Source organism: Caretta caretta, chromosome 3, assembly GCF_965140235.1.
Source record: "Caretta caretta isolate rCarCar2 chromosome 3, rCarCar1.hap1, whole genome shotgun sequence".
Taxonomy (NCBI): Eukaryota; Metazoa; Chordata; order Testudines; family Cheloniidae; genus Caretta; species Caretta caretta.
In genome coordinates, this window is record NC_134208.1 from 137,079,040 (window position 1) to 137,093,491 (window position 14,452).

The 14,452-nt window shown below is 44.4% G+C and overlaps 1 protein-coding gene across 19 annotated transcripts in view; it reads left to right on the top strand.

The window, feature by feature from the left end:
- The window catches only part of RYR2 (ryanodine receptor 2), a 719,935-nt gene that overhangs the window by 546,315 nt on the left and 159,168 nt on the right, over positions 1 to 14,452 (top strand). For all 19 annotated transcript variants that reach the window (XM_075126918.1, XM_075126917.1, XM_075126921.1 and 16 more), the window contains 4 exons: positions 176 to 306; positions 1,816 to 2,136; positions 3,885 to 4,125; positions 10,582 to 10,669. In XM_075126918.1, the coding sequence (XP_074983019.1) occupies positions 176 to 306; positions 1,816 to 2,136; positions 3,885 to 4,125; positions 10,582 to 10,669 (781 nt within the window). The remainder of the gene's footprint in view (positions 1 to 175; positions 307 to 1,815; positions 2,137 to 3,884; positions 4,126 to 10,581; positions 10,670 to 14,452) is intronic.

Genomic DNA, 14,452 nt, shown 5'->3' on the forward strand with positions numbered 1-14,452 from the left:
ATCTGTTAAATGGATTTTTCTGTTACTGTGTTAGTAGTAATAACCATGTAGCAGATTCTCTCTTTGAGAAGACTATAGTTTATAATAAAAGTAAGGATGATACTGAACTAGCTCTGAGTATATTCAGAAAAAAATATGTGTGTATAAATAACAATGAGCATTTGTGAATTCACAGGCAGCGCTCAGCCTTAGGAGAATGTTTGGCTGCTTTTGCTGGTGCCTTCCCTGTGGCCTTTTTGGAAACTCATCTGAACAAACATAATACCTACTCTATCTACAACACCAAGTCTTCAAGAGACAGAGCAGGTATATCCAGACCCTCGCAGGCAGGCATTTTAACATCTGGATTTCACACACAATTGTGGTTGTCTTACTCACTGCATATTTACATGCATTTTCTATTACAACAATCCTCCCTTTCATTTATTGATCTGTTTATATTCATTTGCTAGATGGTAGGTTAAATCTTGCAAAACTCAATTTTTTCATTCCTTTTTGAGCTGCCCAGTGTTGCATATGGAGATATTATTATTATTTTGGAATTAACTTGCCAAACTAGTTCCTCCTCATTCTGATCACGTTGATACATTGCAACACAGAAGCTATTTGTATTGTATATAAATAAGTGGTTTTATATAAGGTTTATTTTATATGGCAAATCAGGTAGAGATTTTAATACTGCCTACTATCATGTAATAAAATGGCATATCCTAATGAACAGTTTTATTTCCTCATCTCTCATTTTCAGCCTCAACTCTTACTTCCATCTCTGGGACTTACCCGTATCTTTAATTGGGACTAAATATTTTGATACACTGTATGCCCTTAACAAGTAAATACTTAGGATAGCATGACATAAATTGTTTGCTATGGTGTATTCTGTATTTTAAGTGTAGGAAATACCACAGCAAAGGCAAATATAAATAAGTAAACATTTGTTAATGTAGAGCCCCCTTCAGAGGGCTATTTAATAAAAACATAATTGGGGAATTAAAGCTGTGCCTTATGCTGTTCCTATTGCAAATATTTTAGAGGTTCTGTTGATTAACTTGTATTATTTCAAACTACCATGGGTGAAATTAAAAACTGGACAGCTACCTTTCATAGTAGTAGAATATAGTTTTATTTTATTTCTCATTCTAAATATAATGCATACTACAAATATTGCAAAATGAAAAACACTATGCTATAGTATACAACAATTACTTAATGGCATCTTATGTATAACTTCAGCCATTCAATTTTAAAAGAAGAGCAACTGATTCATTCTTCTATAGAGCTACAGTAGTCTATCTGGCAAATGTCAGTGTCTACATTAATAGGTAATATGTTCTGGTAATTTTAGTACATCCACACTAGCCTATACTATCTCTTGTGGAAAGAAATATCCTTTTATTAATAGTAATAATAATAATTTGAATATACTTTTACTGAGGATTTCAGAATGCTTTCCAAACTTCAATTAAGCAAGCATTAATGCAGCTCTGTGAACAAATATGTATGATGTATTCAGTATTAAAATGAGACGTAGCCTGATTTTGAAAAACAGCCCAGAGTATAGGCAGATACAAACAGTTTGGCTCCAACTTTAGTACTGGCACTAATCTTACTACACAAGTTGACACTTCCATTGAAGCTAATGTATAACTCTCTACTCAGTTCCATAAAAGCACTCTTTCTTTGTATCGCAAGCTTTATCTGCCAGATGGACATGCTGTGAAAGAGAAAATAAAAGTAGAATGGAAAAACATTTGGATATAAATATTTTATATGTGTTTTCTCTTTGTGATACATTTTATTTTTATTATTTTCTAGCTCTCAATTTGCCAATCAGTGTAGAAGAGGTTTGTCCAAAAATTCCTTCCCTGGAGAAGTTAATGGAAGAAATTGTGGAATTGGCAGAGTCTGGTATCCGTTACACACAAATGCCACATATAATGGAAGTGATATTGCCTATGCTGTGTAGCTACATGTCACACTGGTGGGAACATGGACCAGAAAACAATCCCGACAAGGCTGAAATGTGCTGCACAGCCTTGACCTCAGAGCACATGAACACTCTGTTGGGTAACATACTGAAAATCATCTATAACAACCTGGGTATTGATGAGGGAGCCTGGATGAAGAGATTAGCAGGTAAGATTTAAAGATATGAATAATTTGGGTCTGATTCTTCTGTCTCTTACATCAGTTCACATTGATGTCAATAGATTTACTGTATATTTACCCCACTTGAAGTTGGAGGAGAATCAAGCCCATATTCTACAGCCGCTTTGAATAATATAAAGTCTAATTAAATGAGACAATAAAACAGCAGTTCTTTGAAAGAGAGATACTATATCTTAAAATAATTGGTATATATCATGTTGAACTTCATAATAAGCCATGGCCATCACTGCATTGTAATATGCCATTTACTGAACTAAAAGAATTATATTTGTGCCACCATTTATCTATATGTACAGAAGGCAGTTGCGTGCTATTACAAAATCTGGTTCTTGAAGTGTTGTCATAAGGCTTTATGACTAACACCCTATCACCATTCCACAGGGTCTGTTCTGTGCCCCAGTTTCTAATTAGTTCCTTGGGAGTATGACCCCTTTAGTGTGCTTGGGCCCCAAGGATGCACACAGTTCCACAGAGGCAGGCCTGTGGCCTCCAAGAATCCAGAACTGAGCCTTCAGGCACCCACAAACTGTATCTGTCTCTATGGTTCCCTGCAGCGAGTCCAGCCAAAGCCAGACTCCTGCAGAAGGCTTGTGCTGTGCCCCTTCAGGGTGCAGTGCTCTTAGTGATTATTTGCAGCGACTCCAGGCAGCCTTTTCCAAACAAAGCAACAATTTATTTATCACCTGATGTACAGAATCTGGAAGTCCTTAGGTTAGGGTAGAGAGGCAAAGGTTAAGAGTTCAGCATGGCCAATGCTAGGCCAGGACTCCCTTGAGCCATGCTGCCATCAAAGCTATCTAGGCTCTCTCTCAGTCTCAGTTCCTAGTCCCATGTGTGTGTGTTCCTGTGTCTCTCCAAAGGCCAGCTCTTAACCCAGCCACCTGACTCCTTTCCCCTTTGTTCTCCAGCTGGAGCCTTTGCTCTGCTTCTCCGTGCAGAGATATGGGAGGGAATCTCCTTCTTCTTGGCTGTTGGTTGCTAAATGTGAATGTCTTGGCCATTGGGGTTCCCATTCTCTTTCTGGATCTTCCATTGATATGGGTTGGTTTCAGCCAATCCTTTAATGACCCATTCATATCACCCTAACAGTTGCATGACTCAACACCTCATATCCTCTGTTTTGCCCCATGGACAGCTTTTTACACTCCATGCATAGCAATGCAAAGCACAGGGAAACTGAGGCACTCATAGGAATCATAAAAATATTATCAGAATTTCCACTTCAGCACACACTCCTTTGAGATGGGTGGCAGTTCAAAGCTCACTGTTAGGCTTTTTTTTTTTTTTTTTTAAAGAAAGATGATACTACATTGGGTCTTATTCAAAATCACAAAGGTGAAAGGCTGAAAACACAGTTGATTTGTCACCCTGTAAAACTTTCTCTCCTCCCTGGAAAAGTCACTTTTGCCCTCTGATTCAATTTCACATGAGTTTTCAATGCTTACTGTCTTCTTTCTGTTGTTTTTGATGCTTATGTTTTTGTTAACATCCAGGACTGGAACCCCATTTTGATAGTCACTGTAAAACAACATAGGCAAACATGTTCCCTGCCGCAAATGGCCTCACTGAAGTCCGTGCAGAGCTCCCATTGACTTTAAATGGGACCAGGATTTCACCCTAGTTCTTTAAAATAAAATACACGATAAAAAAGGTAAAGGTTTTAGATTACGCTTTGTGGTCAAGTGTTTATTATAGTATTGATTTGCCTTAAATAGTGTTTTCCCAGCCTATCATAAGCAAAGTGAAGCCCCAGCTCTTAAAGACCCACTTCCTGCCACTGATGGATAAGTTGAAGAAAAAAGCAGCAATGGTTGTATCAGATGAAGACCATCTAAGAGCAGAAGGCAGAGGTGACATGTCTGAGGCTGAACTGCTTATCCTAGATGAGTTCACCATTTTGGCACGGGACCTCTATGCCTTCTACCCTTTGTTGATTAGATTTGTGGACTATAACAGGTACGTGGAAAGAAACAACTTAGTGAATCCTTTCAAAACCTAGTTATGTTTCTTGATACTTCATTTTGTGTCTTAATTATGTTCTACACTGAATTTAAATAACTTTTCTTCACACAATCAATTTTAAAGTGAAATTAATGGTACCTTATTGCAGACTTCATTCAATTTTAGGGAAGGGATTTGGAGCAAAATCACAAAAAATAATTTCCCATTGCATTTTACCTGGTGACATAGACCCAGGCCAGTTGGGTACAGCAGAGTAGCAGAAGGCAGATATACTGGCCATTGGATTAACTGTTTTCTGTTCCCTGACGACCAGAGCAGGGGCTGCTCCAGGCTAATGAGAACACCTGACTCCAATTAACCTACAAAGAGTCAGGTCAGGCCATTAAGCTAATGTGACCACCTAACTCCAATTAAGGCCCCTCTGATACTACAAAAGGGCTCACTCCAGTCAGGCAGAGGAGAGCCAGGGAGCCAGATGAGAGGAAGTGCGGCTGAAGGGCTGGTTAATGAAGACACCCTCAAGTCATTGGTGAGGGAGCCCTAAGGTAAGGGTGAAGAAGGGAGAAGCAGGAGAGCTGTGGGGAAGTGGCCCAGGGAAATTTGGCAACTCTGGCAGTGAAAGGTTGGCTGCCAACAGCTGCTACCATTAGGGTCCCTGGACTGGAACCCGGAGTAGATGGCAGGCCCGGGTTCCCCGCAAACCACCATTACCGAACCACCTCCTGGGAGCGGGATACAGGCCCCTGTCAGGACAGGAGGCTAAACTGTTTTGGTATAAGGCCGTAGGAGCAACAGAGACTGTGGGAATTCTCTCACCAACCTACTTGCTGGCTTATGATGAAATGGGCTCAGTAGACTATATCCCTGGCCCTAGAGAGAGAAGGGCTACATGGAGGGTTGCAGTGAGCCTCTGAAGCTAGCATAAACTGCCTGGAAGCGCGGGACGCACGGGGACAAGGTCGGAGCTTTGCCACAACTGGTGTCAGTAGTGGGATTGTGATTGTTCACAGCATGGCGGAACAAAGAGATTTTTTAAAAAAAAGTGTACTAGGGTTTTTGGTTTGGGGTTTTTGTTTGTACCACAATGGAGGAGGTGGTGAGAGCGCTGGTGCAAGCCACGGCGGCCCAGCAGGAGGCAACCCGGGCTCAGGCAATGGCACAACAGGAGTCCATGAGGCTACAGCAGGAAACCAACCAATTATTAATGAGCCAGGCAACCCAATATCGAGCCCTCCTGCGCAAGATAATGGACCAGCTCAAGATCCTCACCACCTAGGCCTGGGGGTCCAATGGGACCCAAACCCTGAGGGCAACCGGTTGTTTGCCAAAGATGACAGCAGAGGATGATGTAGAGGCATATCTCCTCTCATTTGAAAGGTCTGCTCAGCATGAGGCCTGGCCCCAGGAGCAGTGGGCCAGCATTTTCACCCCTTTTTTGTGCAGAGAGGCCCAGAAGGCCTACTTTGATCTGCCCACCGAGGACACCGCTGACTATTCCCGGCTGAGGGCAGAGATCCTAGCACGATCGGGGTGACGGCAGCGGTATGGGCCCAGAGGTTCCAGGAGTGGAAATACAGGGAGAATAAACCTCCGAGGTCCCAACTATTCAACCTCATACACTTCGCTCGGAAGTGGCTATGGCCCAAGGCATGCAGCCCAGAGGAGATTTTGGAGACTTTGGTAATGGACCATTACATGCAGGGACTGCCGCCAGATCTCCGCAAATGGGTATGCCAGAATGATCCATCCACCTACGACGAAATGATCACATTGGTGGAAAGACGGATGACAGACAGGGAGTTGACCCAACTCCCCAAGGAAGGCCCTCACGAAGCAAACACTTGACCCTGACCCTGGCGGGTCGGGTAGCCAAATCCCCAGGGAGTCCTAGGTGGAAAAAGAGGGGGACCAAAAACAAGCCGGGAACCCAGAAGGAAGGAAAAGCCCTGAGAGGGGGGGACCCTGGGAATAAACCCCTAACTCACGTGATAGGGGAGTGACTAGAAGTAATTATAAGTGTTACAGGTGCTGGGAGTTGGGGCACATAGCGGCCCAGTGCCCCAATGTCTAGAGTCCATGCAGTGTAACCTGGGGGATGGGTTAGACCCATGCAGCCTACTCAATATTGTAGGGGTTGCAGTCACCCCACATAAATATACAAGGCAGGTAAAGTTGAATGGGGTAGAAACTATGGCACTCGTAGACTCGGGGAGTGCTATCACCCTAATTTCTGGTAAATTAGTGAAGCGCAGCCAGTTAATGTAGGGTAAGCATACGGGGGTAACCCATGTCCATGGGACTGTTAGTTGCTACCCCATCATACCAGTGAAAATTGAAATTCAGGGAAATGTCACTGGGGTAAAAGCAGGGGTAGTCCCAAACCTCCCGTACCCCGTGCTCATAGGTAGAGATTTCCCCAGGTTTGGAAACTTGCTCCCACAGGAGGAATTGGAGGGAGAGGAGCTCCCCGAACTTCAGGAGGCTTCTGCGGCAGAATGTCACCTCCCATTTTTTGTGGAAATTTCCCAGGAGCTATTCCCTGTCCCGTGGAAAGGCAGGAAGACCAAGAGAGAAAGAAGGGCGGCCAAGGCTTTGGGTACCCAAATCCTGATACAAAGACAGAGGGCCGCCTCTGTAGGCAGACTTACACGGGCAACCGAAGGGGAGGGCCTCGAGATGGAGGAGGGGTCAGAGACCGCTTCCAACCCCAACCTCATGGAGCCAGCCGAGAGGGCAGAGACACATCCCTCAGAGTGCGGGCTGATAAGCCCTGGGAGAGAGACTTTTGGACGGGACCAGGTGGAAGACCCAAGGTACGAGAACGCCAGGAAGGAGGTGGCTGAGATAGATGGGGTACCTATAGAGGGAGAGGCCCGGGGGCCAGGGCCTTATTTTGTGATCAAGAGGAATCTCCTATACCGGGTCGTGGAAATGCAGGAGCAAGAGGTACACCAGCTCCTTGTACCCCAGAAACACCAGAAGGCAATATTAAGCGTCGCTCACAGTCACTTTTTGGAGGGTACCTGGGAGTGGAGAAAACCCAGGGGAGAATCTTACAGAAGTTCTTCTGGCCAGGGGTACATGAAGCATCTGGCGGTACTGTGCCTCTTGCCCCGAATGTCAACTGCACAGCCCTCGTCCACATCTAAGAGCTCCTCTGGTACCCCTGCCGATCATCGAAGTTCCGTTCGAGCGGATCACCATGGATCTTGTGGGGCCGCTAGAGAAAACGAACAGAAGTCACCAGTATGTGCTTGTCATCCTAGACTATGCAACCAGCTACCCAGAAGCTGTCCCCTTATGAAACACAGCTTCCAAGAGCATTGACAAAGAATTAGTGGCAGTCTTTGCCCGGGTAGGGCTACCAAAAGAAATCCTCACAGACCAGGGAACACCATTCATGTCCAAGTTGATGAAGGACCTCTGTTCCCTGCTACATGTCCAGACCCTGCAGACCTCAGTTTACCATCCACAAACCGATGGTCTGGTGGAAAGATTTAACTGGACCCTCAAGGCCATGATAAGAAAGGTGGTAAGCAAGGATGGGAAAGATTGGGACAACCTACTACTGTACCTCATGTTTGCCATCCATGAGGTCCCCCAAGCTTCCACTGGATTCCATAATGCAACCTCCGAGGCATCCTGGACATAGCCAAGGAAATTTGGGAGAAGGAACCAGCTGAGGGGAAGAACGTAATAGATCATGTGCTACGGATGAGGGACCGGATAGCCCGGGTCACTCCCATAGTGAGGGAGCACCTAGAGAAGGACCAAAAGGCCCAGAGAACCTACTACAACCGTCAAGCCAAGGTTCATCAGTTTCAACCTGGTGGCTGAGTAATGGTACTGGTACCCATGGCCGAAAATAAGCTGTTGGCTGAGTGGCAAGGGCCCTATGAAATAGTTGAACCCAGAGGGGAAGTAAATTACAAGGTGTGACAACCGGGACGTTGAAAACTAGAGCAGATATACCACGTCAGCCTTCTGAAACCCTGGCATGCGCGAGAGGCATGCACAGTAGTTTGAGAAGAGCTGGACCCAAAAATCCTGAACAGGTGAGGGTGTCTTCTGATCTAACGACAGCCCAGAAGAAAGAGATAACTGAGATGATCACCCAATATCAAGATGTATTCTCAGCAAAGCCGGGTCGCACAACCGGGACATATCACCACATCATTACAAACCCTGGGGCCGGAGTAACTATGAGGCCCTACCAGGTGCCAGCAGCCAAAAGGGAGGAAATAAAAGTGGAAGTCAGGAAAATGCTGGAGATGGGGATCATAGAAGAATCCCACAGTCAGTGGTCCGGCCCAATAGTGTTGGTGCCCAAACCTGATGGCACCACAAGGTTCTGCAACGACTTCCGTCGACTAAATGAGATATCCCAGTTTGATGCCTACCTTATACCCCACATACATGAACTAGGGGACCATCTGGGGAATGCCCAGTACTTGGCAACCCTAGACTTGACTAAGAGGTACTGGCAGATTCCCCTTGCCGAAGATGCAAAGGAAAAGAGGGCGTTTTCTACACCAGAGGGTCTCTTCCAATATACGGTCCTCTCTTTTGGACTACATGGGGCCCCAGCTACCTTTCAGCGCCTCATGGACAAGTTATTATGCCCCCATGCCAGTTATGCTGCATCCTACTTGGATGATGTGATTCATACCCCAGACTGGGAGACCCACTTGGAAAAAGTGGGGGCAGTCCTTGATACCTTCAGGCAAGCTGGCCTTACGGTGAACCGTGTTAAGTGCACCGTAGGGTTCACGGAGGCCAAATACCTTGGCTACGTGGTAGGAAAAGGTCTGGTAAAACCCCAACTGAATAAGTTAGAGGCCATCCAAAATTGACCACGGCTGAGTCATCAGAAGCAGGTCCGAGCATTCCTAGGGGTGGTGGGGATTTACCGGTATTTCATCCACCATTTTGCCACAAGGGCAAGTCCCCTAACGGACTTAGTGAAGGCCCGTGGTCCTGATCCAGTCAGATGGTCCGATGCAGCGGAGAAGGCATCCGCGGACCTACGGACTGCCCTCTGCAGTAACCCGGTATTGATAGCCCCAGATTTCACCAAGGAATTCATCCTACAGACAGTTGCATCCGAGGTGGGGTTAGGGGCCGTCCTGTCGCAGATGGTTGGGGAAGAGGAACACCCAATTCTCTACCTCAGTAGGAAACTCCTTCCGAGGGAACAAAAATACGCAGTGGTAGAGAGAGAGTGCCTTGCCGTAAAATGGGCCATGGAAACGTTGCGTTATTACCTGCTGGGGCGCTGATTTATCCTTCTGACCAACCATGCCCCTCTTCAATGGATGCAATGGAACAAGGAAAGGAACACAAGGGTAACCAGGTGGTTCTTATCCCTCCAACCTTTCCAGTTACGCATACAGCACAGAGCAGGGAGTTGCCATGGTAACGCCAATGGCTTATCATGCATACGCTATCTGGCATCCCACGCTGCCCAACCCCTTGGTGTTGAGCAGGGGGGAGGGATATGTGAGAGACCCAGGGCAGTTGGGTACAGCAGAGTAGCAGAAGGCAGATATACTAGCCATTGGATTAATGGTTTTCTGTTCCCTGAGTGACCAGAGCAGGGGCTGCTCCAGGCTAATGAGAACACCTGACTCCGATTAACCTACAAAGAGTCAGGTCAGGCCATTAAGCTAATGTGACCACCTAACTCTAATTAAGGCCCCTTTAATACTATAAAAGGGCTCACTCCAGTCAGGCAGAGGAGAGCCAGGGAGCCAGATGAGAGGAAGTGAGGCTGAAGGGCTGGTTAATGAAGACACCCTCAAGTCATAGGTAAGGGTGAAGAAGGGAGAAACAGGAGAGCGGTGGGGAAGTGGCCCAGGGAAATGTAGCAACTCTGGCAGTGAAAGGTTGGCTGCCAACAGCTGCTACCATTAGGGTCCCTGGACTGGAACCCGGAGTAGATGGCAGGCCCGGGTTCCCCCCAACCCACCACTACAGAACTACCTCCTGGGAGGGGGATACATGCCCCTGTCAGGACAGGAGGCTAAACTGTTTTGGTATAAGGCCGTAGGAGCAACAGAGACTGTGGGAATTCTCTCACCAACCTACTTGCTGGCTTATGATGAAAAGGGCTCAGTAGACTGTATCCCTGGCCCTAGAGAGAGAAGGGCTACATGGAGGGTTGCAGTGAGCTTCTGAAGCTAGCCTAAACCGCCTGGAAGTGTGGGACCCACGGGGACAAGGTCGGAGCCTGCCACATTGATATTATGGGAAAACTGTATTCAGATGTTGAAGTAGGGCATCAAAAGACCACTTTAGCATAAATTAAAACACATGCACATAACGTTCTGCTTTTTTCCTGGTGATGTCATATAAAAATTGATTTCAAAGCGAAATGTTAAAATTGCGTTATCCAAGCCAGAAAGGATCATCGCCAAGTTTTTTTTTTTCCTTCTTGTTATCTAATTTTAGGGCAAAATGGCTGAAAGAACCCAACTCAGAAGCAGAGGAATTGTTCCGCATGGTGGCTGAAGTATTCATTTATTGGTCAAAATCCCACGTAAGTAAATTTTTACAATTTCTATTTTACTGTGGTTTTCTTGGCAGATAGGTCAGTTATTTAACTAACAGCAATGTCCATCCCTTGAGAAGGAGGTGCAAGTTGTGTGTTACTCCCTGCCCACGTCAATTTCCTTTTTCTTTTTTTTCTTTAACGGTATTCCAATTGCTTTAACCATATGACACAAAAAGGATAGATATATAGTGCAATGCAATATAGCTCTACTGATGCAAATCAGTTTATTGGATCATACAGCTGGGTGCGTCGTTCAAGCAAAACTGGTTGTGGGGGAATTATCATGGGATAATTTGTAACAATCCCACAGTGTGTGGGGAAGCTGGTTCTGATTGCCTGACTTGAGGTTTCCTTTTGCAACGTTCCAAGATAGACTCAAACGCAATTTATCCTCCTTGCTTATAAATCACCATTGACACATTTTTTTCTGGCCGTGAGGATGGATCATACTTTCTCTGTTGAGGCTGGCATTATTGTCTCCCCATTAATCAGATAGCAGTGCTTCATCATGAGGAGTTTGCCATCCTCTTTTTCTTGTAAGATGCTAAACGTGTCATCCCTTGTAGCCAGTCTGTTCCACTTGAGAGCTGCAAGGGCTATGAGTAGTCCTAATTTGGGTCTCCGGTTTGCCACCAGTAATAATGATCTTTGAATGGTTGCATGGGAAAACGTACTCAATGATGGAGAGGAGTCTGTGGACAAGGAGTCTGTTAATTTCCTGCCACTTCTGAAGTTCTGTGAAGTTGAAGAAATACAGTCGTGTCTTGTAGTTCTGACAATATGTATTTCTTCACGAGAACTCATATTTCTTTCATAAGGCTCCTATACAGATGGTCATTACTGAGTTCTTGCCACCAGCCTTATATTTTTATTCCCCCCCGAACTCCCTTCTTTGTCTGAATATGTAGCTAATCAATCAGTTTAAATTGTTGTAACTCACCACAAAATGATAAAATCTACCCACCACAGCTGGATATCCAGCCTCCTTCAATCTATAGGCATGGTTATGATACAATGTATGTAACCGAAGAATCCTCGATGAGACTGGCACACATGAAATCCAGAAGTTCTTTGAAGAGAGTGTGTAACTTTACTTCCACTGACTTAACACTGCATTGCAGATTTCTGTTTCTTTAAGAGAGTTTAAAGGAAAGCATTTCACTTATTTTGCCATTTCAGTAACTGCTCTGTATGAGAAGGTGTCTGACTGAAGTCAATGGGAGTTCTGTGCACAGAGCAGACAGACAAATAGCTCAGCATGTTTTAAATCAGGGTTCTGCTTTAAAAAGTCACTGTAAAAGACATCCTGGCATTCCATGTTTGCCTCTTGGGGTATGTCTGCACCGCAGCTAGACACTCGCAGCTGGCCTGTGTCAGCTGAGTTGGGCTTGCAGGGCTCAGGCTGCAGGGCTGTTTAATTGCTGTGTAGGTGTTTGGGCTCAGCTGGAGCTTGGGCTCTAGGGCCCTGTAAGGTGGGAGGATTCCAGAGCTCAGGCTGCAGCTTGAGCTGGAACGTCTACACTGCAATTAAACAGCCCTGCAGCCCAAGCCATGTAAGCCCGAGCCAGCTGGCACAGACCAGCCATGGGTGCCTAATTGCAGTATAAACATATCTTTGGTGACTTCTAGCTGAAGTTTGCTAAATTGCAAGTTAGGAGATTTCCTCTTAATGCCATTCCTGCAAAACTTGTCCTGGGATCTCAACCTGGGTTTTTTCTGGCTTATACACCAGCAACAAAGATTGTGCATTAAGAATTAAGCTATGGACTTCACTGATGATACGTGCTTTAGAATAGAATGCAGCTCACGATGTGTGCAAGAGTAAAAAGCAGTAAAACTACTAACAGAAAACTGCCGATAAGATGAGACTGAACACTCACAGGGAATAGGTGAGCGAAGAAGTGTTATCTTTACATAAATTGCTTTTACCACTATAACCACAGACCAGCAAGTCTGAGTGATAGTATTGTAGCATTTCTGTACTTAGAAGTATTTTACCTAACATTATCTATGAAGCCCACCAGGCACAACCTAACTACCTGTTCAACAATTAGGTGCTGATTCAGCAAAACATATAAGTATGTTAATAACTTTAAGCATGCCAGTTAAAAGGGATTGCTCACATGCTTAAATTTACACACATATTTAAGTGCTTTGCTGGATCAGGATTTTAGATAGTGGTACTCGAGTGATGCTCACTGTAGAAAAACCTAAGATAGACAGAATTACCAATATGATAATATCTAGGCAATTATTTTTTATCTAATTGTGATGCAGTTTGCATTTTATGCCATTTCACTATGCAAATGTGAGGAAACAATCATTTATCTAATATAATTAATATTTGAAATGGAAACTGGATAAGTTTACGCTTTATTATAATCTGTCAGAGTTTTCAAATGCAAAGACTTTTGATTGAATTTAGAAAGTTTGTTTGCCTGTAGGTAAGCAGTGGAGTTCAGCAAAGTCATTGTCATCAGTAATTGATTTTATGCCTTGGAGGTTTGCGTCAAAGTTTAGCTAGGTTAGCTTATTATTTTGTTATGTGGAAAATCATTTAAGGTGTGCAAACTGAACAGCATATTTTGTAAAATCTTTTTATTGTCAATGACAATATTTGATGTAAAACAAACGAAAATAGCTAAGGTAAAATATATAGAAGTTTTGTTGTAGTATTTTATAGTGCTTAATCAAGTGTACGTGATTTTTTTTCAATATGAACACTTTCTAATATTTTAATTCAAGACGTGTAATTACTAGAATTGGTTGGGAAATTTTCAATTTTCAAATTTTCAATTTTCAAAACATTTTTTGTTGGAAAATGCCAATTTGTAAAAACTGAAACTTTTCACAAAGATGCGAGTTCTGAATCAAGAAGAAGGGACTTGAACCTGGGTGTCTCATATTTCGGGGGATCAGTCTAATGAGACAATTCAATTAACAGTAGGATACCAAGGGAGGAAAAATCACTTTTGTGGTGGTAATGAGAGTGGCCTATTTCAAACAGTTGACAAGAAGGTGTGAGTAACAGTAGTGGGAAATTAGTATGGGGGAAATTAGGTTTAGGTTTTGTAATGATCCAATGACCAGCACTCCCAGCTATCTTTGAGACACCACTGACTTCCTGAGGAAACTACAATCCTTTGGTGATCTTCCAGAAAATACCATCCTAGCCACTATGGATGTAGAAGCTCTCTACACAAACATCCCATACAAAGATGGACTACAAGCTGTCAGGAATAGCATTACCAATACTATCATGGCAAACCTGGTGGCTGAACTTTGTGACTTTGTCCCCACCCACAACTATTTCAGATTTGGGGACAATTTATACCTTCAAGTTAGCGGGACTTCTATGGGTACCCGCATGGCCCCACAGTATACCTACATTTTTATGGCTGACTTAGGAGACGAGAGCTGAGGAAGCGTTGTTCTAACACCCCTACTCTACTTGTGCTACACTGATGACATCTTCATCATCTGGACCCATGGGAAGGAGGCCCTTGAGGAATTCCACCAGGATGTCAACAATTTCCACCGCACCATCAACCTCAGCCTGGACCAGTCCACACAAGAGATCCACTTCCTAGACACTACAGTGCAAATAAACTATGGTCACATAAACACCACCCTATACCGGAAACCTACTGACCGCTATACTTACCTACATGCCTCCCGCTTTCATCCAGACCACACCACACGATCCATTGTCTACAGCCAAGCTCTAAGATACAACCGCATTTGCTCCAATCCCTCCAACAGAGACAA